At 39.3% G+C, this 27,517-nt stretch overlaps 1 protein-coding gene across 1 annotated transcript in view; it reads left to right on the forward strand.

Moving 5' to 3' along the window:
• Positions 1–17,255, forward strand: part of OTULIN (OTU deubiquitinase with linear linkage specificity) — a 32,083-nt gene extending 14,828 nt beyond the window's left edge. The window contains exons 5-7 of the mRNA XM_018567379.1: positions 2,674–2,793; positions 9,380–9,646; positions 16,724–17,255. Of these exons, the coding sequence (XP_018422881.1) occupies positions 2,674–2,793; positions 9,380–9,646; positions 16,724–16,915 (579 nt within the window). The 3' untranslated portion in view covers positions 16,916–17,255. The remainder of the gene's footprint in view (positions 1–2,673; positions 2,794–9,379; positions 9,647–16,723) is intronic.
• The last annotated feature ends 10,262 nt before the right edge of the window (positions 17,256–27,517 follow it).

Below are 27,517 nucleotides of genomic sequence, written 5' to 3' on the forward strand. Positions count from 1 at the left end.
GATAGCAAGGTTCACAGGAACAGCATCTATTCAGGTCCCAAGGGGCAGGGGAACACTTGCTTTTTTGGTTATAGGGCTTTGAAGTAGTCACGTATTGCAGCTACGCCTGATGCACACCTTATCAGGATTATTGAATACAAGGTGAGCTAGACATTCGGGCTGGGAGTGGAAGTGTAGACTCGGGGGTGAAATTAAATTTATTTCTTTCTTTGAGCACAGCCAGATATGGGGGGGATCTCGAATAACGAGCAGCAGGATATATATGGCATTGGGACCTATGGAGGTTGCAGTGAAATGTGACATTTGGAACACTCATATTTGGCCACTGTTGCTTCTTTCTAAGAATTACCTTATTCCTAGAAAGAAGACATTGATCATTGTCACACTAACATTTGTGTATTCGAATCTTTGTGTTCTCTACTACACACGACCCCAGTCTGCATACTGACCTGTACTTCACACAGCAGCACTCTGTCCACTGTACTGTATGTGCAATATGCCACACAGCTCCACTCTGCACAATGTAGGGTCTTTTTTATAGTTGACTCCACTCCACTCTGTACATTGAATATCGTAGTTGCCAAACCACTGCACTCTCTAAACTGTGCTGTACATTTTACTCCACACACTGCTCCATACATTATGTTGTACATACTATACTGCACACTGCTCTACTCTGTATTCTGTGTTGTATATTCTATACTGCACACTTTCTGCACGGTTTACATTTTATATCACACACTGGCCAACTATGTACACAGTGCTGCATACTATTCAATTATTAAGGGGTTAAAAATGAACACAAGTTTATTTCTTTTTTCTTACTTATAAGGTTGCTTCAACTAACATGTCATGCACATCAGAAGTTTTTTTGTTATTTTTGGGGCTGACCATTAAGTCGAAATGACAGGTCAGTCTGCCTGGGCTGTCATTTTTTAATTTTCATGCCATAAGTGGCATCGGCCAGGACTTTGACAAAGTTTATTTTGCCTTGCGCACAGTGGTGTGAAACACACGCTCGCGAAGCTTGTGTGTGCATGTCCGTTGGTGCGTGCCTGTTCCTCCTGCTCCGGTGCTGCTATTGATTGGTAGGAAGTCTGAAGCATATTAGGACTAGATATGTTGTTATGCTTCTTTACACATATACTATTATGATCCTGTGGGTGATCTGTGCTGCTCTCTAACCTAATCTCTGGTTAGTAGCCACAGATAATAATATTTCAGTTCCTTGTGCTTCTTACAGGTCCCAAATCAGAACTGCCTACATCCACAATCATTCTGAACCCCTGTTCTCCTCGGACACTTTTTTGCCCATTTTTTTTTTCTATTTGATGATTTTATTAGCTTGTAGATTGTGTTGAAAAGATTATCCTCATGTTATACTATGTGTGTGCCACAGCTTAGGATGCTATCCAAGTTAAGGTCAGATGACCCTATTTTCTGTTCAGATCCACGGGGTGCTCTGGCCTAAGTGCTGCTTGGTGGAACAGTAGTGTCGGAAGGCCTTGTTACACCCTATCCTTCGCAGGAGACTATCGTTTCTGCTCTTTGCTGCAAAAAATTTATCCCAACAGAGCAAAACTAAGGATCAATGATGGAGCTCGACACTTTCTTATCCTACATCAGAACTTTAATTTTCTTTTCCATAATAGCTTTCACTTGGACACACAAGCCTTTTGGGCTCAGGGGCTTCTCAACATTCTTGGCAAACCAATAATTCCGAACCTGCAGAAAAATCCACCACCCCTTGATGATCTGCCCTCACCAGTTCCATCAGAGGTGATGGGAAGCCAAATGGCTTTTGCAGAGTTTTGGAAAACCACTTAGCTGACACATGAGTGCAGGATGTAGATATTTGTGTCTTTTCATGTCTTAGCAATGTCAAATGGGCCTTCTTACTGCCATTTAGGGATTGTTCAACGGGGGGGGGGGAGTTTTATCGACTCCAACCAAGATCTTTCTAGGGTTTTATTGAAACCTGTTTACAGTTCTGAAACTCAAAGGAAGCATTTTTTTTATTAATAGGATTTACAGTTCCAGTTCATTGGCGAGTCCCTTGCTTTGCCACGGGCAAAATCCACTGTTAAGCTGGCTATACACCTATAGATTAGATTATCTGCAGATTTTCTGTGGTCAGCTGGAAAAAGTGCAACAGATTCCTCCATCTATGCTAAATGGTGTGGATAGAGGAATCTCCCACTGGACCAAGCCTCAGTATCTTGCTAGTCGACCCTGTTGGCTCTCAAAATACCTGAACAATGCATGCATCCAATCATGAGTTCGCCCTCTAAATGGAAGTTCCGGTATCGGAGCATTTGGACGAATACTCGCCCAAATATTCAGTATCGTCACCAATACCGATACTAGTATCAGTACATCCGTATCTGTACTATCCTACTCCTTTGCAATGTAGACGTGTAGCGAGCCACTGGCATGCTGCTAAACTGCAAGCTCGCTGCCTACCAACACAGTTCGGTAACACCCAGCCTTAATCGGTGCTTGTTTTAAACTTTTTGTCATTGGGTTCTCCTTCTGTCAACATATATGACCACCTTGGCTTTCCAGTATCAATGTAATGTTTATAAACACTTTAAAAATGCATTAATGTATATACTTTGTATTTCCTAAGCTTAGATTTTTTACTTAAAGTGATATTTGTGTTTTTCTTCACAGTTGCCTGAAAAACTTAATAAGACATATGATTGGATTAAACAGTGGCGGTTTTGGAATTCCTCTGGAAGCAAAACACCTTGGTTACGGATAAAGGAATGCTTGGAAGTGCTTAAAAAAAAGGTACGCATAGAGAAACGTTAAAAAAAAAAATTAGCTTGCATAAATAGAAAAAAAAATGCCTAGTTCGATTGGGTCACTCTTCACTTATAACTTGTCATAACCATAAGCTGAAAAGGACCTGATGATTCATTTTCATTTTTTTTTTCTTTTGTAAGTCATATAATGTTGCTATGGATGTGTATAACATAAATGTCTACAGATTTACATTTTTGTCATATCCTTAAAATGACACTAAACTCAGGATTTAAATCTTAAAAATGCATTCCAGTACCTTAACTATTTACAAATATGTAGCTTCTGTGTGTATTACTTGGTTGTAGATCCTCAAATCATCTCTGAATTGGTGCTGACATTCTTGTTCTTCCTTGTGGAGGGTGGCTACTTTTGTTCCCCATGGTTCCTGTGTATGTGTGTTGTAAAGTAGCCACCACTCCAAGCTCGCTCCCAGGATGGACTACAATCTCACGTTTAGTTTACTAATTTGTATTGAGATTGTTGTAGACAATGTCATTCGATACCACACTTATTCTAGAAGAAAAAGGTTAAGGTGCATATATAGCATAATGCTAGAGAAACTGATGTGGACACAAGAGCATCTGTATAGCAGTTTCTACTTTATTAGAATAAACAAGTGATATTTATTTCCATAAGCATTAATAATTATTTCTGTATATTGGGTATATTGTGAGATTATCATCATGTGAAAATTGTTTTAAAACTTAAGCTATGTGTCCTCTGCTCAAAACAATCATTATCGGCAGGATGTAACCTAAGCAAAACCACAAGTTCCCAAAACAAGGGAAAAAAATACAAAAGTTCGACAAAAGTTAAACTGAAGTGTGCTAAAGGTTGCTAAAGGTTGATATATGTTAAGTAGTGCTGTAACTGAGTGCTCTGAGTGTCCATAATATCTTTGTCAATTGTAGTCCCTTCACAGGAGTGAGCTTGGAGCAGTGGCTACTTTAGAACACACACAGGGACCATGGGGAACAGATGTAGTCACCCTCCAGAAGGAAGGGCAGTGTCAGCACCAATTCAGAGATGATTTGAGGATCTCCAGCTGAGAGATACACAAATAAATTACATTATTGTTAATGGTTAGGATACTTGAATGCATTTTCAAGATTTCCTTTCTGAGTTTCATGTCACGTCAAAGTGCATCTTTGCCCATACTATGGACATCAAAGTATTTACATATTTTTAACGTGCAGTAAAATTATTTAAAACCAGCTATCCCTGACCTCTTGAGCTGCTTTTAAGTTATTCATTCTCAAGGAGCCTCCAAGATCACAACAAGTCAGCCGGCATCCCAGATGTTTGGGTGCGAGAGGTAATTGCAAATTTTGTATGGATGTTTCTCCTGCACTCCTTTCAGCGTCTAGAGCCAAATAGTTATTGTGGTGCTCGTAGTGATAAACACAGATGGCGCCGTGTATCTTCAAATTCGGATAAGAGGAAGGTCACCAGCACTCGAAAAATATTGTTTTTAGATCTTGCTGATCGTTTATTGATGTCACATATAGTGTGGAAAATAATGATTTGATCCCCTGCAGATTTTGTAAGTTTGCCCACTTACAAAGAAATGAAAGGTCTATAATTATTATCATAGGTGTATTTTAAATGATAGAGGCAGAATAGCAACCAAAAATCCAGAAAAAACACATGATACAAAAGGTTATACATTGAGTTGCAGTTCAGTGAGTAAGTATTTGATTAGCTGAGGCCATTAGAATTCAATCTCCCTCCACTGTCTGGATGCAGTTGGTGCTGTGCATCATTGTGTAACTTGCAGCTACTGCTTCCATTAGAAAGACTGACTCTTTTTGTCATTCCTGATGGTCCTCGTAAAGAGGAACCTGCTTCTCGCTCCACCATTTCTCGGTTTTCTCGGACAGATCATCATCTAAGTTATGAAGTTAAGGATTGGGTTCCACCCCTTCATTTTAGGGAACACTCTGCTAGATCTGAGTTTTTGGGTTTTTCTGCATCGGGCTGTTTCTCAGTTTTGCAGTTCCTGTGTCCCTCAATGAACGCTAAAGAAAATGGGATTATTGTACTTAATGTAAAATCCATTCCTTGTAGTTCATTGAAGGACACAGGTTCCACCCCTCAATGTCTATGGTCATGCTCATAGTACTACTTTTACAAAAAACTGCAGGCATGTTGGGAGTAGGAGGGGTTATACCAGGCTGACCACAATTGTGTCATTCTCAGTATTTCTACCTAAAGTTCAGCTTCAAGGAATGTGGTATAATGCATCTCTAAATGTAAAATGCAAGGATCCTGTAACCATGCCATAGCACAAGGCCATAGGACTTGTAACGTCAAGCTGGCTTCTTATATCACTGTTAGAGTTTGTAAAAAGGAATATTATATATATTACACATTATGGTTTTGTATATACATTAATTGGGTATAGGTTGCATTGTGTTCCTTCTACATAGTTTTAGCATAATACTGTATTATATAGCAACTGTGTTTTAGTGAAGAGAACAGCAGGGTTTATTTTGCCACAAAAAATGCATTCCTCTGCTAATCTGCTTTTGAAACCTTATCAGAAATGGATTTGTGAATACGAAGTTACAAAGTGTTTAAGGTAGAATTTCACAAATGTAGAAGCTGGAATGACTTTCATTTCAACAATCAGCAATTTCTGTTTCATGTACAAAGAATGCTCATATACAGTGCATGCACAATTATTACGCAAGTTGTATTTTTGAGGATCATTTTTTTTTTATTACAGTGCCCTTGGTCAATCTAAAAATGTTAATAAACCTCAAACCTGAATATTTAACCTCCCTGGCGGTATGATTATGGAAGATTTTAGCATGCCAAAGCGGTACATTGTTTTTCATGGAAATTTGTTGTTTTATATTGTAGGCCTGTAATTCTTAGTAAATCTTAGGAATAACTTGCCTAAATCTGTCCAAACAAGAGTCCAGTAGACATCCCAGGTATGATTTAAAGTTTGAAACACGAAATTAAAAAAATTATAATATAATAATTAAAAAAATGGTCCAGTAAATGGGAATTCTGGGGGCGCTGCCTGATCCGTACCACAGTCAATAGAGTACCAAGGAAAAGAAGCTGCCTAATTAGGCAAAGATCTCCTAAAGCCACACCCTCCCTCATTACTCAAATACACATCACCTGATATGCTTAAATCCAATAAGCCCTCAAGCTTTTACAGCTTGGAGTTGGACAATATGCATACAAATAGTGATTTTGTCAAAATACTCACTTGCCTAATAATTGTGCACACACTGTGTATATGTGTATATGTAGGGTCGCTCTCAGGACCTCAGTGAATACAAGCGTGGTACCGTGATAGGTTGCCACCTGTGCAATGTCTATCCATGAAATTTCCTTGCTACTAAATATTGCACAGTCAACTGTTAGTGGTATTATAACAAAGTGGAAGCAACTGGGAACAACAGCAACTCAGCCATGAAGTGGTAGGCCACGTAAAATGACAGAGCAGGGTCAGCGCATGCTGAAGCGCACAGTACACAGAAGTCGCCAACTGTCTGCAGAGTCAATAGCTACAGACCTCCAAGTTTCTTGTGGCCTTCAGATTGGCACAACAACAGTGCATAGAGAGCTTCATGGAATGGGTTTTCATGGCCGAGCAGCTGCATCCAAGCCTTACATCACCAAGTGCAATGCAAAGCGTCTGATGCAGTGGTGTAAAGCACGCCGCCACTGAACTTTAGAGAAGTGGAGACGTGTTCTTTGGAGTGACGAATCACGCTTCTCTGTCTGGCAATCCGATGGACGTGTCTGGGTTTGGCGGTTGCCAGGAGAACGGTACTTGCCTGACTGCATTGTGCCAAGTGTAAAGGGGGGATTATGGTGTGGGTTTGTTTTTCAGGGGTTGGGCTTGGCCCCTTAGTTCTGCACAGAGTCCTGACCTCAACCCAATAGAACACCTTTGGGATGAATTAGAGCGGAGACTGTGAGCCAGGCCTTCTCGTCCAACATTAGTACCTGACCTCACAAATGCTCTTCTGGAAGAATGGTCAAACATTCCCATAGACACACTCCTAAACCTTGTGGACAGCCTTCCCAGAAGAGTTGAAGCTTTTATAGCTGCAAAGGGTGGGGCAACTCAATTTAACCCTATGGACTAAGACTGGGATGCCATTAAAGTTCATGTGCGTGTAAAGGCAGGAGTCCCAATACTTGGAAATTTAGTGTATATACATCTATCTATCTATCTATCTATCTACACACACACACCAATCAGCCATAACATTATGATCAGTCTGTGGATATGCAGCCCCATAAGCAACAAACTGTGATGCACCGTGTGTTAAAACACTTTTCTATCGGAATGGGCGTTCATTTTTTTCAGCAATACGAGCTACAGTAGCTACTCTATTAGATCAAGCTACAAAGGCCAGCCTACGCTCTCCACATGCATCAATGAGCCTTGGCCGCCAATGACCCTGTCTCCAGTTCACAGATTTTTCTTTCTTGGTCCACTGTTGGTAGGTCCTGACTACTGCAGACTGTTAACATTCCATAAGAGCAGCAGTTTTGGAGTTGCTCTGACCCAGTCCTCAAGCCATCACAATTTGGCCCTTGTCAAAGTCACTCAAATCCTTACCCATTTATTTCTGGGTCCAACACATGAACTTCAGAGACAAAAACTTGCTGCCTAATACATCCCACCCACTTCAAGGTAACAAGATTATCAATATTGTTTATATCACCTGTCAGTAGTCATAATGTTACGGCTGATTGGTGTGTATATACACACATACTGTACAGGATCACACACACGGCTGGACCAATTTCTAAGTGCAATAACTAACACATTGTAGCTTTTACTACATGTCCAGTTTTAAAAGTCATTAACTACTAAGGAAATTAATCATCAAACACAACATAAAAGTGCACATTACATAAGGTTTTAAGTTTAACTAAACATTTCAGTTTATATAAGCAAGTGTTCAATTCACTGTGTTTTCTATCATACAAGCTTCAGTGTTTTCTGAACAATAGTCATTGTTTGGGGGCCACAGAGTTTACATTGAAAGAGTAAAAAGGCCCAGTATCGGCACCAATATTGATACGGTTATTGGTATCGGTGCATCCCTACTGTTTACAGTAGGGATGCACCGATTAAACTCTGTGCCGCGCTAAATACCTAAAAACAAAATCATTAACACTGTCTTATAAGTGTACATTCTACTGTATGTATCTAAATGAATTAAGTCCTTATAAAACACCGCATTTACGTGTGATTGCTGATCGTGATTAAAAGTCTGCAGATAATAAGAAACATTCCACCAATCTGGTGTTGCAAATAGTGATAGTTTTTTCAATCCACCACTTCACCCGTGAGCCTCTGACAAACAGGTTGCTCGCCCTATTAATAGACCTCTATCTCTAAAGGTCTATATGCGCCTTGTGACATACACAGCCACCTGCAATCCTTTATATGAAGTTCATCCTCTTCTCTCTCATGTTGCTCATAAAAGATAAGAAACAGAGAACAGTGCGTACCACTCGATTTAAAAGTTTAGAAGAGATGTATTAAAACTACTCCCATGTATAAAATGAATAACAAGCCAATCGAATATCAGATGTGTCTGCTGCCTCACAGTGCAAGGATGATGATTCAATCCACCTGATCCACCAGCCCAGCTCACCCGCTCGTTATGAGCTCAGCACTACTAATGACAGCCGCAAACGCAGCAGATTCTACACTGATTCTTCGATACCTCTGCAAGTCCCACCCTACGTGCGTTACAGCATTTATCAGTTGACTTCATTAGGGGCATAGCAGACATATAAGACATAGTGTTGTTTTTCTGTTTTTTTTTTTTTTTTTTTTTTTTAAGTTTTTTTCGCGGCGCAGCGTCTAATTTTTTTTTGATTAACAACTGAAGGCGACTGCAGTAAAGGCCTAGCAAAGCATCACACATGAGGAAACCCATAGTGATGTCCATGCATTCCAGCAGGCATTGTCTGCAAAGGAGTCTCAACAAAGTATTAAAAATTAACATTTTAGTTATGATTGTATTCATTTGTCCAATTATATGATATTTTTGTTCAAACACTTGAATTAAAGATAAAAGGGTACGTTTCAATTGCATCTCAGTTGTTTCATTTCAAATCCATTGTGGTGGCTTACAGTCAGAATTCTGAACAATTTCTCAGTTTCTAAATATTTCTGAACCAACTAGAGGTGCACCGAAATGGAAATTTTAGAACCGAAACAAAACCGAAAAAAAAGTCAGGCCGAAACCGGAACCGATACCGAAAATGTTTTTTCAATTTTGTATCGGCCGAAACATGGCTCTTTTGGCATTATGCCAAAAGTGCCATTTTCGGTCGATATGTTTCGGTGGCCGATATATCGGTGCATCCCTAATATAGACACTCACCGGTCTTGCAGTGGCGATATATATGAGCAGGTAGGCAATATATCTTGCTTTTGGAGTTTAGGGCAGAGGGTGAAATAATGTAAAATTGGCTTCTGAACTGGAACAGGGTGGAAAAATGGAGAAATATCATATACATATATATAGATATTGAGTGGTGTTTTGTTTTAATGTTGTGTCTCCTTTTTCTACAGTGGGCTGAAATGAGCAAAATGAAGATACCTGATAATAAACAAGAGGCTTGTGATGAGATCTTTCAAACAGAAGATGAGTACTGTTTGTATGAGGCTGTGAAGTTTTTGATGCTGAGAACTGCTGTTGACTTATACAATGCCAATGAGAATGGCTTGGAAGTGCCTGTGTTCTCTTGGTTGCTATTTGCTAGAAACACATCTAATAATCCTTGCGAGTTTATGAAGAATCACTTGAATCAAGTGGGACACTCTGGAGGACTTGAACAGGTATGTTCCATGAAGGATATCACTGATCCATGACATATGTTATATTTTAGGTTTAGTTCTTGGATTACAACTTTAAAGGTAACATGCTAGAAAGGGAATTCATTGGACTTTCATTGCTGGCTTTGGCTTCAAAGTGTTCAGCTCTTAGACGTTTATTACTTTTTATCATCTTTTACTAAGAGATGACTAAGAGAAAAGTAAAAGATTAGTTAGCTGGCAGGGTACTAGGGGGGGTTCTTAATCTGATATATTTTTAAGAGTATGCATGAGTCCATAGCCATAGTATTTAATTTTCTCTATTTAATTTATTTATGTTTACTGATTTACAGAGAGCTGACATGTCTTCTTCCCTGTACAGTACAATGTACCTTGTTGGGTTTTCAACTTGACCTTTAAGGCCCCGTTCACATTGAGCGATTTATCGCGCGATTTTTGTAGCGATATCGCTCATATTTCCGCACTATATCGCTCTATGTAGCTTCACCAATACAATTCAATGTAGCTGTTCACATCTCGTCGCTCAATGTCGCTCAATATCGCTCAATATCGCTTGTAGCTCGTCGCTGGTAGCTTGTCGCTTCTACATGACCCTTTTTTAGAGCGATTTTGAGCGATATTGCTCCTGATTGCATACAGCCCAATAGGAAGATGTCGCGCGACGTCGCTCAATGTCGCTCAATGTCGCTCAATGTCGCTCAATGTCGCTCAATGTCGCGCGATTTGCATGTCGCTCAGTGTGAATGGGGTCTTAACTTAATCACTTTGTGACGTTCTAAGCCCCTCCGTTCCCCCCTGTTATACTTACCCGCCTGGATCCGATGCGGGGACTTGCCTGGCAACTCGGGCAATCCCTCAGGATCCAATCTGCTGCAATCCGGGTCACATGATCGTAGTGACAAGCAGCCACTGTGATCAGTGATACATTGTGACAGCCAATGATTTGAATCATTGGCTGTCAGCACTGCCTCTACTCTCTCTCCTCAGTGTGATCTGAGGCGAGAGAAGTAGACAGGTTAGTGCTTCTTAAAGTGGGCAGTTAAAATAATAATTTTAAAAAACTTTTTGTTTTTAATTAACCCCTTCTCTGCTGATCAGTTTTATAACTGTGATCACTCTGATCAGTACGATAGTTACAGAATTGTTGCAGTGTATTTTTTTAAATTTACTTTTACCCATTTTATTTTATTAAATTAACCCCTTCAGCGCTGATAGTTTTATAACTGTGATCACTCTGAGTAGTGCTCTTAGTTTTACCCATCTATAATTATTTTATTTTTTTAATTAACCCCTTCAGCGCTGTTTTATTGCTGTGATCACACTGATCAGTACAGTAGTACTGTTCAGCATTTTTTGGGTGTGATTTTTACATGTTTATTAATTCAACTTTTGCCCTTTTTATTTTTTTTTATTTACCCTTTTACGTAGTGAAAAATGCAGAGTCTGTTACAAAAAAGGAGTTTGAAAAGACTCTAGTTACTATTGCCCTTCCTGTCCATCTCTGCCAGGCCTATGCATCACAGACGGTTTCAGAGTCTGCCATACACAGGTAGACTATTAATTCAAAATATTCTGTACGTGACTTGATTTAGTCTGTGTGCCTCACCTTGGCTTGTCCTATACCAAGTACTCTGACTTCTGGATCCCCTGACCTTGCCTTGTCCCTGTTTATGTTAAACCCAGCATTCTAAAGCTGTGATAAAGTGGCTACATAAAACAACTTAAAATACCCCATTTGGAATACTCTGGGTTGTCTACTTTTGAAACTGTTATGCCATCATTTGGAAATTGTCTTTTCTAGGCATCATACTCTCTCAAAGGCGACCTAGACCCAGCAAATCAATTTTTCAAATTTCCAAGTTTTGAAATGGGTATGCAATATATTTGGCCCTGTAACTTTCCCCCAAAAAACTGTATAACCAGTACATGGGGGTACCATTACCGTATTTTTCGCTCCATAAGACGCACTTTTTTCCCCCCAAAAGGAGGGGGAAAATGTGCCTGCGTCTTATGGAGCAAATCCCGACGCCCGAGACATGCAGTTTTGGGCGCCGGGCGAGTAGTAGGAGCCACTGCTCGTTTAGTACGAGTGATCTAATGAGATCACTCGTATTAAAGCCGAGCGGCGGCGGCGATCGAGTTCAGCAGTAGGAGCCACTGCTCGTTTAATACGAGTGATCTAATGAGATCACACGTATTAAAACCGAGCAGCGGCGACGATGGAGATCACCATAGAGCAGACGAAGAACGGACTTTCTTCGTCTGCTCTGTGTGATCACTGAGACCGTGGCGCTGTAATCACAGCGCCACCTGTCTCAGCTGTCACTAACTGCAGCTTCTGTCACAGCTTCTGTCATAGAAGCTGTGTCAGAAGCTACCGTCTGTCGAGTGCTCCATAAGGCGCGCCGGACCTCCCTGCGTCCTATGGTCCGGTGCGTCTTATGGACCGCAAAATACGGTATATTTGTTTAAATTGCTAATTAAAAATATTGGGGCTTTATTGCAGTAAGGCATATAAGGATTATGAAATATCCTGTGAAAATGGAATTTGTGTGTTAAGAGCACAGATGAAAGTACAAGCTTCTATGGGTGGCCAGCATTTGTGATTAAAGTGGCTACACAAAACAACTCAAAATACCCCATTTAGAATACTCTGGGTTGTCTAGTTTTTTTAAATTTTCTTTGCTAGACTGCCATACTGTCTTAAAAGCGACCTAGGCCCGGAAATGCAATGTGCCAAAATACGATGTATTGGTGACTAAAATGGTGACTAAAATGGGCAAGCCCCATATTTTGCCCTGTAACTCCCATAAAGCCCATTTATTGACGTACTCATGGCGCATTGTGGAATACAATTATAGGTTTTTTTATTGCAGTAAAACATATCAGTATTATGATATTCACAACAAAATGTGTGTGTGCATGTTTGGAAAAAATGAAAATGTCCTAATTTCTCTTAATTGGCTAGATTTTATTCATATATAGTTACAGTTCATTTATAAATATTTGATGTCAAACAAAAGCCCTATTTGTCCTCAATATATAATTCTATAAGTGTGGGTGCACTTAATGTAAAAGAGGTAAATTATAATTGAGCAGACGTATAGCTCAAATTTTATGTTTTGTTTACGTTCAGAACATGGACCATCGCTTCCGTCTTTAAGGGGTTAATGTGCGATGCCTTTAACCATTGGCAGGACAATTGACAACTGATACCTTCCAATGCTTATTATGTATTGTAGCATAGTTATTATACTTTTCTATTGTGAGCAGTTTGAACTTGGCATAGTATATTGCTATGGATAATTTCAAAATGTCTTTCCACACATAGGCCATATGCTTTTTTTTTTTTTTCTATGTTTGCGTTTTCCCTTAATGCTGTGAAAATCAAACCTGGGGATATTATTTATAAGTGTAAATATAAATGAAAAAGTTAAATGCGTCATTTGTGTTTATATATGCTCCACTAATGAGAGTCCCATTTACTTAATGTGTTAAGTGTATCCAGTTTCCAACAGTGTGTGTTTTATAGTGTTTGACTCCACATTTGCCTGGGATATTAGAAATACATTACTTGAGCTTATCGGTTATTTGACAGTAGAAATGTGTCTCTTACCAAAGTACATATTAATCAAATTTGTAGTGTTGTAAATTAGAAGGTATGCTTTGACTTTGTGCAGGAGCTGCTGGATTTCATTTTTTCCTTAAATTTATAAATTCTTCTATCACCATAGGTTGCATTTGCTCTGTGCCACTTAATTTAAACTCATGTATTTAATGAAATTTGTTTATTTAATATCAGAATTTACCAGGAGAAAATATTAAAATATATTACAGAGATTGAACCAGTGTATCAACGCGTGACCAGCAAGGAGAAGAGGGGAAAAAAAGGGGAATGGGAACGGCTTGGGGGGAGGGGGTGAATAGTATAAAACATTAACCAGTTAAGTCTTCACTACTGTATACCCATTAAAGGGTAATTCCACGTTCCCAAGCAGATTTGGGAAACAGGAATTATCCCCAGCAATTATTTCTTATGCTACACTGAAAAAGGTAATAAACAAAACCGATAAAAATTAAAAAAAAGTAAGTATTAATGGTAAAAAAAAAGCTGAAAATAATATCTGAGGGGAGAAGTGCCGGAAGGAGTTGATTGAGGCTGATTTGTAGGGGGTAAAAACTAACTTCTAAGTACTCCAGTACTTTTGCTTTTTTTTGAGGGGGGGGGGTTTGGTGCACACCAATGCAACACAGTGGTGTGAACGGAGCAAATTTGAAACCTGGTAAATTTCTTTGTCCATCTTTCGGGACTGCACAGGAAAAAGCGGATAGGGCAGCCCCAATTAATCTAGGGTGAATCAACCCTTGTGTCAAATGCCTTTGATCTATGTATGAACAGAATAGTAACTACAATAAAACAATACATTGATTTAATGTATTTCAATATAGAATATATAGAATATAGACAATACAGAAGCTAGGGTTTAAGGGCCCATTCCCACCCAATGGATTTTGATGCATTTTTGGCATATTAAAACACAATGGTTCACACCAGTGCATTGAGTTGCATTTTGAAAAAATAGAGCATGTAACACATGTAAACACATGCATGTTTTACTGCATTTCGGGTGGGAATGGGCCCTGAAGCATTTAATCCTTTTGTTAGAACAGGCAGTGTTCAAATCTGCTTTACAAATTATAATGAACAAACTCCTCACAGCCCCTCCTAACATTCCAAAGAAGGAGAAGCAAGTAGAAATGTTAACCTTTAAAAAGTCAAGAAACCCTAACCCAAGTAAAAGCAGTTGAAACATCAAGACGAATGTTTTAAATATATTTTTTTTTTTGCTTATGCTATGTGAATGGGAACATTTAACAAATATAAAACAGGTGTTATCCCAATTTGGCTGCAAACGGGTTAATACATTTTAGGTGACATAACTATAGGAGTCTGGTCAGACCAGGTGATCAGCTCTATACTTATATATAAAATTAGAGAAAGCAAGGAAGGGTAGGTTAAATTAAAATAATAGGCTAAGGATGCATGTGATGTTGGATCCTTAATAGTTCTAGAAAGTTCTCTATCTCTATTGTAGAAAACGATGATGATTTTCTGTCTCTAGTAAGAAAAAAAGAGAATAAAGTCCTTTCTCATTAAATGGTAGGACATTAGAGAACTTCTAAAAATGAATGTTGGCCAGTATGGTATACAGCCTATCATTGGGTCTTTAACATAAAGGAAGCCTTTCAACATAATAATGAAAAAGTGGCTCAAGCTAATAAGGTTTGCTGCTACTTGGGGCAGAGCCACTTCTCTAGACCAATATCTTCTTCAGCACCATACATGTACCCTTGAGCAGATATCTTTTCAAAAAAAGAACTACTGGGTGACAGAAGACATGGTGGTGAGGTAGCATTTCAAGCAGCTGTCTCATTTAAAGGTGGTGAAGTCATCAGGCAATGGAAACTTACAGTATGTTACTTGATCTATAAAATGACCCACTTGATCTTTGATCAGGCTGACAGTTTCCTGAACTCTCTCTGACTTTGTCCTGGACTGGTGCACATGAAGTCTTCTAGGGAAAAGGCCAAAGCATTGTCAGTAGCTGCTGTCGAATCACCACTTTAAATTAGTCACTGCCACAAAAGGCACAGAGATAAGGCTGTTTTTTTTTTCCCTTGACCCATTTTTGTGCCCCGTCCCACATGGAATATCCTGTCAGATGTGGTTTTAGACTTTTCTTTCCCTCATTCTTTTTACAAAAGGATGATGTTAATCACACTCTACCGTTTCCTGGTTTCTGCATAAACTCAGCTCTTATGAACCCTTCGCTGCTCTATTCATTTACCTTTATAGGTGATCATCAACCATCCAACTTAGAAAAATAAAGTTCCAATGAGGTGTGTTTCTCTAAACTGTTAAAGTTTGTATGTAAAGCCAGTGACTAAAATCTCATATAAGCCTTAACTGTCGTGCTCTTGCATTGTCACCCAGTCACATGTGCCCCTGATGGAGACTACAAGAAGCCGTGCTGACACACATCGTGCTGGCATGGTCCTCTTTGTCAGGAAGCTGGTCTAGAGCAATGATGTGCAGCCTATGCCGGAGCGAGTGCATGTACGCAGAAAAAGCGTTAATTTTTTTGATCCATTTACAATTTTTTAAAATCTTTCTGCATGAGCGCCAGCCAAGGCATTGGCCTATACACATGCAGCACAGCAATGAAGTAATAAAATGAACTAGGATCACACTAATCCAGCACGTTATTATTCTGAGTTGCCCCACTCAAGCGGCGGCCATAGAGAGATTAATAGTGAGATTAATAACGTGCTGGATTAGTGTGATCCTAGTTCATTTGTGCTGTGCTGTATGTGTATAGGCCAATGTAGTTGGATCTGTATGTGCGTTATAATTAATCGAAATTAATAGATTAATCGATTTAAAAAAATTTGATTAATCGAACAGGAACATTTTAATCAGTAACAGCCCTAATATATATCAATTGTTTGATATACAGTGCTTTAGCAAACTCCATGCCATCCAGTTATGGTTTAAATCTACTTCAAGTTTACAAATGTAGTGCAAAAAAGAGTAAAATTGTTCAACAAACAAATTGACGTTGTCGATTAATTTTGTGTTCCATTCACATTTTTAAAGGGGAAACCATTGAGGAGAGCCTGCCCAGTGCATTGCATTACAAGTACACCAGTACAAAAAAAGACAGCTCTGAAAGGTTTTACATATAGCTCGGGTAGCTGTTCCCCACTTCCGCTTTTGATCTGTAAAACCAATTTTAAAATTGTTTTACAAAATGGAAAAATGCATGATTGCTGTACTATGAAACATTCTCATACTGTATTTGAAATGATGTTGGGCTGCAGCTGGAAAGTACATGATGCAAGTAATTAAATTGGTCTTGTGACTCATAACGTGATACTTTCCCTAACAAAATGTGAAATGACCTACATGAACAACTTTACTCTTGCTACCTTATAAATGTTTTACCTTTTTAGTGCCTGTTTTTTTTAATGTTTTAGCTTATTTATCAAATATTGTTTTGTCCTCCTTTTTTTTTTTAGGTTGAAATGTTTCTTCTCGGATATGCATTGCAGCACACAATAAAAGTATATAGACTGTATAAATATGGAACAGATGAATTTATTACACAATATCCTGATGACCAGGCAGACTGGCCTGTGGTAACTCTAATAACGGAAGATGACCGCCATTATAATGTTCCAGTTAGAGTGTGTGAAGAAACAAGTTTATAGATTTTGTCCTATTATGTAAAAGATTGCCACTGCTACTGTTTTAAGACTGTGCTGTTACAAGAATCTGGTTTATTTGGGAATCTTCAGAGGTCCTCCTTAGAAGAAGAACATCAGTGTTAAGTTGGATCAGTAAAGACTGGACAATAGGTTTATGGGTGGAGGGAGTTCTCATAAATTACTTTATATAGAGGGATTTGTTACTTTGGAAATGAATTCACAGGACGATTAAGAAGACTTTTATGGATGCTGTATACATACTTCATGGCAGTTTTGGGTTTATTATTTGTATTTCTGACATGATTCCTACAGATGCCTTTGCAAAGTAAACATTTTTGATTTTGGAAATGGATCTCTTCTTTAAGTTTGCTGTGTCTATAAATGTTTTTTATACTTCAAATGTAGTTCAATCTCTAGTTCAACTTGCAGTGCTTGGTCTTAAAGGATAACCACTATTAAAAACTAGTATATTCGGATGCCTATATGTAGGGAAATATATAACAGGTTGTACCAGCATACAATAAAATACCACTAAAACTTTTCCCATGCACATGCTGTTTCCAGATGTTGTGTACACTGACTGGAAAACTCTTGATAAACTTTTCACCTCCTAAACGATTTACAATCCAATACCCGTTTGAGGAGGCCTTTATTAAGAAGTTGACAGTTCCCACAGTTGATTGTCAGTGTCCTGTCCTATTAAAGCTCTGACGATGTCTAGAGGATGCAGCTGTACTTAAGGATCCTTAAGATAAATGGCTGGAGGCACTCTCCAAAATCTTGTTTTCCCTTGCAGGCTCTGCATTGCAATCTTCCATGGCCTTGATGTTCACTTTCCTAAGTTTAGGAGAATGGACATAACTCACGGCAATTCTTTATTTGTTGAGTGTTAAGCGATAATGCCAACAGTCCTGCACTATTTTAGATGGCTTAGAGCAGTGGTGCCCATTAGGTAGATCGTGATCTACCAGTAGCTCCCAAAGCTGATGCTGGTAAATCACGAAGGGTGTGCATGGCGGCCCCTTTATTCCATTTTGGTATATTTATTTAGCTGTGCACACATGATTACCTGAGTCTGCTGAGCCAAGCTCCCTGACACCTTTCTGGTGGTTGAAGTGCTATGTATTACATCAAATAATATTAGTTTACACAGCCTGTTGCAAAATACAGCAAGGTGAGCCAGGAGAGAGAGCGGGGAGAGACAGCCAGGAGAGAGCGTGGGAGTTTTTTTCGTTGGTAGATCTCATGTAGCTCGTCATTTGAAAAGTAGATCTTAACACAAAAAATGTGGGCACCCCTGCATTAGAGGATGTCTCATGTCTTCTTTCCCATATGAGTCTCCTGTCCGCAAACACGGGGACAAGTCTTTGGTTGAAATGTTGGTCTGCCGAGCAGGCATATAAAAAGCGGTTGCTGTGCATGCCCTTCGTACAAGAGTACGTTTTGTGATCTGCCTTGGACATCCTCATCAAAGATTTATAAGTAAGAGTACTTTTTTTTTTCTGTTTAACATTTTTTTTTATTATTTAGTATATAAGAAATTACAGTGCAATGCCATCGCTTCGATATACAAAAATTAACAATGCATAATGCACACTTGATGATGATGAGTCCATAGCAAAAAGAGTTGTATGTGTTTGTCCCTAAGGACTTATTAAGGCCTCATTTACACTAGAAACGGCCGGCACGTACAGTTCCGTGCTGCATGCACGGCCGTATCGGGCAGCTCCTGGGAAGGACAGGTGCTGCGTGTGATTAGTACGCAGCCCCTGTCCTTCTCTATGGGACTACGCGGCCATACGCCCCCCTACACTCACCTCAAGTGCAGGTCCGTACAGGTGCACAGACGGGCAGGGCAGGTGAGCGTAGGGCGGCGTACAGCCGAAAAGTCCCATAAAGGACAGGGGCTGCGTACTAATCACACGCAGCAGCTGCCCTATACGGCCGTGCACGGAGCTGTACTTGCCAGCCGGTTCCCGTGTGAATGAGCCCTAACAGTCCTTGCTTTACTCATGTAGAGAAAAAATAAAGCGTTTACAAACTGCAAGATGCACAATTATTGTCATTGTACATAGCATATAATAATTACGGCGGTTCATTTTGTGGAAGAAGAAATATGCAAAACATAGCATACAGTCCAAACCTTATACTAATAAAAAGACAAGCAAAGGAATCCAGGAAAGAAATGTAGAAGAAAGGGAGAACTAGAAGTAGAAACTAGGTACCGACCCCGCCTCAGACCTCCAGAGAGGGAATAGGAATGTATCTGCCACTGTTATCCATCAGAGACAGCAACCACCAACTCATCCCATGGTTCCCATACTTTATTATAAGAGGTCAAGGTGGAGGTAGGAGTTCTTAACCACCCAAACAAAAGAAGCCTAGGCTTTATGCTGAGAAGGAGGATATCTACTAGCTTTTGCAGACATTAGGACAGACCGCATCCCACATGTTTAGGTACAAGGGGGGTGGATTCAACAGGCGACAAGCTAGAGTTCTGCTCCCAATCCCCTCCTCACTTTGTCTTCTGAACATTTAGTGTCACTTCCCAGATTAGCAGACTTCCAGGCAGCTATTGTGGCTCTTCTGTAAAAAAATATCATTTTTGGCTAGAGTTACACTTAAAAAATTTACCTGTTTCAACTTACATACAAATTCAATGTAAGAACAAACCTACAGTCCCTATCTTGTTTGTAACCCGGGGACAGCCTGTAGAGAGATTAGACTGGTAAATACAGTTATACAGCAACCTTCATTCGGGACTTTATTGGTAATCCTTCCAGTAGGCCACATACATAAAAGAAAGCTAGTTTAATTATTAAAAAAAAAAAAAACATTTGTATTTCTTTATACAGTATACAGTGCTAAAATCCACAATTAATCTACCATTCAGGCCTACAACCCATCCAAAAATCCTTCTCAGGATGTCATCCAAGATGATTATTTACAAATACTATTGCATATACACATACAGTAGCTTTTCTCTTCAAGGTCTCCTGGAGACAATGAGGAGGCCATACATTTTGTGTTTCATGAATCAAAGTCAATTTCATCAGGAGATGAGAAGTATCACAAGTGCTAGAGTAAAATCGTATATTCTGACTGCACAGAGCCCATTAGGTTAGTGGCAGAGGAGGGAGCTACAGGGTGCCAAAGGAAAAAACTATCTCTTCAAGCTGCAAACATACATAGATGCTCTCAAATGCTGTAATGCTTTTTCTTTCAAAAAGGTGAAGTTAGAGGAAAAATCCACTTGGCAAAAAAACATATTCAGTGCCACTAGAGCACATTCACAGATCCATAGATTCCTATTCAATTGCACACTAGCGTATCCTAGCCATTCCTCCATTTTTAGGTTCATAACCCACCATACTGTCCTAAAGTGTGAGTGAACATCTTGCTTGGGTCACAAAACGGTTAAGTATGTAATGGGTATCTCTATTTCTGGTTTGAAAAATCTCCCGAGCTAGAGTCTAGTGTCAATGATTTCTATACTTTTGCTGTGGGTCCTCAGCGCTTTAGTACCAGTGTATGGCACTGCCATTCAGTCTGTACTGCACCCCATGCATTTACCAAGGTTTTTCCTCCTGTTAAGGGAATAATCAGCACAGATCCTGACCAAAAATGTGGCGTGGATGGTTAAGACCTTGAAAAAGTTTAGTTGGATCCTGAACTATACAAGTCTGCATAGAAGCCAAGTCATCACTTGGAGTATCTCGGTCTATTCCTGTAAAAGAAAAACTTTCCGCTTCCAGACTTGGACTCTTCCATTCAAGAGTAGTCCTATTCTTCGCTTTTGCATATGTCATGAAGCTGATGGCAGACTCCTTTTAGGCAGTACAATTTGCCCAGTTTCATCACAGATGCCTTTAACCCAACATCCTGTCATCGTGAGACAAATCGGTTCAGTCTCTGGGAAAAAACGATTGGCCTGAAACCAAAGACCAGGTTGTCTCTGGCTGAGGGCTCAAGAAACCAGCTCTGGAGTTGGCAAAATCCTTCCTTCTGATCTTTTGGAAAATCCTCACAAATGCCAGCCAGACAGGCTGGGGAGATTAACATTCTGAAGCGTTAAGCAATTTGGATGTCTTTACAACGCTGAGCATCATGACCGGAGGCAGACTACCTCAGCCTGCAGTAACTGGACACAGAAGAATGGTCCCTAAACTTGTGTCACAGTTGGGGGAAACTGAAAGTAGACCATGGGGTTGGTACAACCTGATCTCTGCCTGTGCTCCCCTCACACTCTTTCCTTGTCTGCACTGCAGGGTTAATATGAAGGGCATTCAATTGATACTTACCTGTAGCCACAAACTGGCCCAGGAAGATGTGGTATTCCAAGCAGATCAGAATCCTGGCAGATGCTCTGTGGGCTCAGTACATCAGAAGCTAATTTTCTTTCATGGTTTTTAATTTTTTTTAGCAGTAGGAGAGCTGTCACTGGTTCTTGGAAGATCCCCCATTCCTTTTCTGGTGGCAACCCAAAATTTTGAATCTACCCTCACTTTCATTCCTGGGGACATTGGTGATCAGGACAATGAGAGAAAGAGGCAATCTTCCTAATGTGGAAATCGAAAGCAATAAAAAACTGGCAGTGGTTCTAACTCCTCACCACTATCCAAATCTAACAACACAAGGTTTGCCTTTTAGTTTTACTATAAGGAAAACTGTACTAAGGGAAATATGGATGCTGCCATTGCTGACTTCCATCCTAATATGCTAATTGCCTCAGTAGCAGAATCAGAATTGCCTCTCAAACTGATCTTAAACTAGTATTAAACTTTCAAATGTTGTTCAATAATTAATCCAGATCACACAAATATGCATTGCCCAGCAAAGTAGTTCTTTACATTTTTGCGCAAGCACTTAGAGTCATCATGTTTCCACCTCGGCTCCAACTCTCTCAGCTCTGCTTCCCTGAACTCCCTATCCAGTATAAGATCATAAGAGACAGAGCAGTCTGCAGCAGCTGTCAATCTACTAGCTAGGAGAAGGGAAGAGTGAGGGAGCAGGTGGGAGAAATGAGCATGGGAGTGCCTTGTCTTGCTGTGCTTGTGGAGACGCACACAGCTTACTAGCATACACCAGGATGTCCCCAGAGGACCCTGCAAGGGAAAGGAGCCACCCTAAAACAGGATACCAGGGCCAGTGCATTCTGCACAAAGCTTAAACTTTTAAACATCAAAAAGCAGCATCTATTGTAAGTGATTTAATCAGCATTTGAGATTGCTTAAAAACCTTGGCTTTACTATCACTTTAAATACAAGTGGAATGCACCTGAAAATGCACTGCCTTTGCCTATCTACACTAGCCTATGGCCACACAGGCAGAAAAATAAACTTATATACGGCATGGTGGGAGTGAAAGCACTTCAGCTAGATTTTAATCAGCATCTCCCTGCAGGGAAGAGTGTAGCTACATGTGTACGTGTATATAGTATCTGCATTTGTGTGTATAATTATAAAGTATAGACACATGCATACCTCTACATGAGGGGAAGCATGCAAGTATCAGTATGTCCTGCACATGCCACATAAATGTAATCCCTTGCCTTCCATTTTCATTGATGAGTCCCAAGTACCTTAATCCAACACTGGCCACATCTGTTTTACAATGTAATTTTGTGCAGAGCTATCAGGACAAGACAACAGGTACAGTGTGTGACTCCACCCTGTGTACCAAAGCCAACCCCTTACATCAGCCACACTTCCAATTATTACTCCATCGGCCTTATTACGTAAAACAGTGTAGCCACTATATACCATGTTTCTATTTTTTCTTCTATCATTTGTCCAACCATTACATAACAACTCTCCTTTGGTGTCTGGAACACTGGGGTTGTCTGTGGCCAAATGCATGTGGCATTACAGCAGTGCTGTGCTGTCCTGTATTCCTTTTCATGTAGATTTTACACAGCGTCCCAACTTATTTTGAATTAGGGTTGTAAGACCTATTTAACCCCTTGCAGTGATCACTGTGCTGTGGCCACCTAAACTGCTGTTGAGGCTCTGCCCTGGACTCTGAGGGACCCATCAACAGCATTAACTCAATGAGTGCTAGTCCATGCACGGACCAGTGCTCATTGTACCGCATGACTAGATTATTCTGTCATCGGTCGTTAAGGAACTGAAAGACTGTGATAGAAAAATCCCATCATCGGTCGGGAAGGGGTTAATGTTCATCTTATTAAACGTGAAATGTAATACAGTTTCAATACAGTCTATTAAATCTCTACTATCTGTTTAGATACTAATTTGCAGTAGCTGGCTGAGGCCATGCTCATTGTGCTCCTTGTGGCTGTATACTTTGGATCTATTTAGTTTCAAGGGTGCTGGGAACAATCTCAAGCTTGCTCCCATGCATATCAGAGATTGAAGTACGATAAGTGCACGCTGGCAACTTTCCAGCATAACAATGAATGCTGGTGGAGTGTCAGTGCAGCCTAAACTCAGTTAAGATTAATAGCGTTTATATTGTAGAAGAGGAAGCATACAAAACTCTCTTTAAAATGTTTATACTTTATAATCCCCTGAAACAAGCAGAAATGTATATGCTCCATTTCTGTACATGAGTAGTTTACTCACAAGTAAATTTCACACTGCTGTCAATCAGCTTTACCTGGACTTGTGGTACTGTAAAATGATCTGCCTTGCTCTACTGACAGCAATACATCACAGTACAGCTCTCTTTCAGAACGGTAGGTCAGCTACACTATACAAAGATTGCTGCTCCAAGTGACATCTGTGGCTGTAGTTATAGATTAGGTACAGATTTGGGTAGCAGTATGTAGAAGGCTTTATAAAAATAGGCATAACCATCTAGAAAAATATATGCAAGCATTGTCTATTCACTAAAACTCCTCTGTGGGCTCAGGGCAATTCCCACTGCAGCAGTACTGTGGCTTGTCATCACCATTGCAATACATTTGTGTTCTATATACAGAAGCTAGCGCTGTTAAAATGATTGTGGTAATGCTTGGAAAAATACACACTTCATGGTACCGAGTATGATCCTGTAGACAAAAGTATTTGTATCCTTGTTGAACTTTTGGTTATACATTTCTTTTTACCTTACTCATCCCTTCTCATATTTCCACTAGCGATTGCTTTAGAAATCTGTTTGGTAGCTCATTGGGTGACTGAGTTTCTACATCTACTAATACTTAACAAAACATATTTCTCTTAGTAGATCAATGCTTATTGATTAGCCATAGGATTATACATTCCATGCACAGTTTACTGCTGCAACAGTGCTGATACACTCGATTGTTAGTTCAGTCCTGTCTTCATATTTAAAAAATTGCGTTACGACAATTTAAGACCATATTTTTTCAGATAAATAACTGTATTAGGCTCAAGCTTGACCATACACTATACAATCTTATTGTAAATTGTATTTAAAATCTTTGTCTTATCCAAAACTATATGAGGATACACCCAACCAGCTCCTTTAGTAGGTATCTAATCAGGCAGACCCTCATACCTTCAGACCAAGATCTGAACCGCAGAGAAACCAGTGCCACCTATCTGCTTATGCTGTTATAGCTTTATCAGGCATACAAAATTTAAAGAGTATTGAGAGTGCAAGTTACTTTGAGGTGTCCTAATAATAATATTAGCTTGTGTGGCACTCATGTTTACAGAAGCAATCTTCGGCTTGACAAGGAAGAGATGCCTACAAAGACTATTTCAATCTCCTCTATGTTCAGCCTTGGTGCACTTCAGAACAGTCACACTTTTTCAAAAGGATAAGGAGTCTGGGGCAATCGTGACAAGAAACAGCCTCACCAACTTATTTTCATGGTATGCTACAAGCCCTAGAACATCTACCTGTATGAGCTCACCCTTTCCTCACTATGTATTTGGATATTAGTGAGGAAAAATAACCCACAATTAAAACAAATTTACCTAGACCTACTCTACCCAGGACTACAAGGGCAGGTCAGAGAGTGGACATGAGTAGAATAAATAGGCCATCAGCAGAATATGGCTTTCCTTCTATATTGGCCCGTTGGTCTCCAAATAAATTTACTGCATCTGGGGCACTTAGATTCACAATTGTGTTTTCACCTTTTAAATTCCATACGCACCCAACCTTCTATATAATAAGGTATGAATGTCTAGTATATGCCCAATCATCAAATTCAATATTTTGTAAAAAAAAAAAAAAAAAAAGTTATTTTGCATACATGACTATGATAATGTAAGATAATAGTATATAGTTTAATACTGTAGGCAAGACAAAATACATTTTTGTTCAATGGAAATATTTTATTGTATTCCCTTTTAATCTCTACACAAAATGCATCTCAATCTTGCAGTTGTATGCTCAACTTCCATTCCGTTGTGCAACACATCCAAATACATTATATAACTTTATATTAAAGTTTTAAAAGTAGAACTGTCCAGCCATTTCCCCACACACAATTTAAATATATTCACAAATATTCAAAAAATAATGTTGCTTATATTTCTAGTCAAGTACCCCGAGAAAAAATATTATTAAAAAAAATATTCCATTTCATCTTCACTGTCCAGAAAGATATTCAGTTTTCTACAGCCAGAGGGGAAGTTGCGGCTCCATTGGAAAGAATGACGTAGCATCAATATGGAGTCAGTGTAGCTAGGATACATTAAGCATATTTATACTACACTCTTTTGCCAAGAGAATCATAGTAAAAAAAATGTATTGCAGTGTCTTCAGAAATATATACAACTTCACTTGTCATTGTAATATTATTTCTCCTCTCCTAAAGTGCTAACACGGTGAACTGAATCCAGGTTATGCAATAAGGCTGCGCAAAGAGCAAGGATGTGTGGAAACCCATAACAACCGATCAAATTTCCTTACTCATGTATTTAGGTTTGCCAAAACAATGAGAGAAGGATGCTGGTTGGTCGCCATGTGTAACAGCACTTAACATGTGGCTCTTCTGCCTTATGTAATAAAGGCTAATAAATTGTGTATGTAAAGACATAATAGATAAACATGTAGGGCAGCATTGTTGACCCCCAAAAATAATTTATGGCACTAAATAAATAGAATGATAGAGAGTGTAAAAAAAACAATCTTTGACTGGACTCAGGAAAACAAAATGGATATACGCCTCTTATTTAAATATCTGAAATACCTATGCAATGAAATAGGCAGTTTACAGCTGTATTAACAATTCAGCTTTTTTGTACCTTTAGGGCAGTGACAGTCGAGCGTGTCTGTTCATCTTCAGTCTATTTATAAATGTTTCCACACAAGAGTCAGGCAAGTTTCACGATTTTTGCAAATGGAAAAATGTGTGAATCCTGGGTAAACGTTGTGTGAACACATAAACAGATCCCTAGTAGTGTTTTTGAAGCTTTCTTGTGCATTTTGAAGAAACATTTCTATACCTGTAGCAATAAGAAGGATTTAGACAAAATGCTGTGTGCAGCCTTTAAGTAAGGCAAACATGGTTAGAATTTGAAAAGAACAAAATCGATTTTGGAATATTCATTCGACATTCCAATCGTTGATGCAGTGAAATCGATGATCGATTTCGACCACAGTGATTAAAAAATTCTGCTGAGCATGTTGGAAACGATCGAGCAAAATTCTAATATTGATTGTGGTTTTCGTTCGGGAAACTCCCATTATTTCCAAAATCAATTGTTAAACAAAACCAAAAATCAAACAAAATTTTGGACAATCTCCAAGTCTCCGATGGTATTACTGTAAGTTCCGAAGGGATTTTTTTATAAGAACGTTTGTGCGTAAATGTACCTGTGTATGCCCTACTTTAAAGAAGTGATTTGGTTCTTATCTAGCCTACTGCCCACTGGAATAGCTATGGCACGTCTCTCGTGCTTTATGTTGTGCACCATGTTTGGGCTCTCATGAAACTCAAGAATATGGACTTTGCTTTAGAGAAAATGACACGTAGCAGTTGAAGCACACGCCTAATGCTTACTAGTTAAACCGTCTTGAAAACATAAACTTCCAATGAGTTTTGTCCAAATGAAAACGTTTATGGGAAAAGTTGAATATTGACAGAGCAAATGTCCAAGAACAAAAGATCTGATTTCTGGTTGTAAAAAAGAAATGTTGCCAGTTGTGAAATGTGTGTGAATGTTAGATTCATAGACAGTTTATCTGAAATCAATTAGGTCTACTTGGTAATAGAAGTCAAGTACAACCCTTATGGTTAAATAAAAATGTGACACACTTAAGTCACAGCTACACGTCATTTTTATTGTGCTACCGTGCGCTCAAAAATCTCCCATGATAAGTAATTCTGTGATATCGGCCATGAAATGCAGCTGCCGCATGCTAGCGCGAGCACAACTAAATACACAATACAGTCCAGCTGGAGTATCTCATTAAGTGGCTACTGTGTAACAGGCCCTAGGAGACCAATGCAACAGATGCAGAAATGATCATGGGACAATTATGACCACATAGAAGCACAATAAAACTCACATGTTGCCATTCCCTTAAATATAATGCAACAGCTGCATTCTAATATAAAGAAAAAAAGGGTAACTTGTTTCTTATGTTCGTATGGTATAAAAGCTCTGAGTAATAAAACACTGTGGTACGTTTACACTGTAGCTCAATGTAAATCCCTTTTTC

Source organism: Nanorana parkeri, unplaced genomic scaffold (assembly GCF_000935625.1).
Source record: "Nanorana parkeri isolate BGI_ZX_2015 unplaced genomic scaffold, ASM93562v1 scaffold1039, whole genome shotgun sequence".
NCBI classification, from domain to species: domain Eukaryota; kingdom Metazoa; phylum Chordata; class Amphibia; order Anura; family Dicroglossidae; genus Nanorana; species Nanorana parkeri.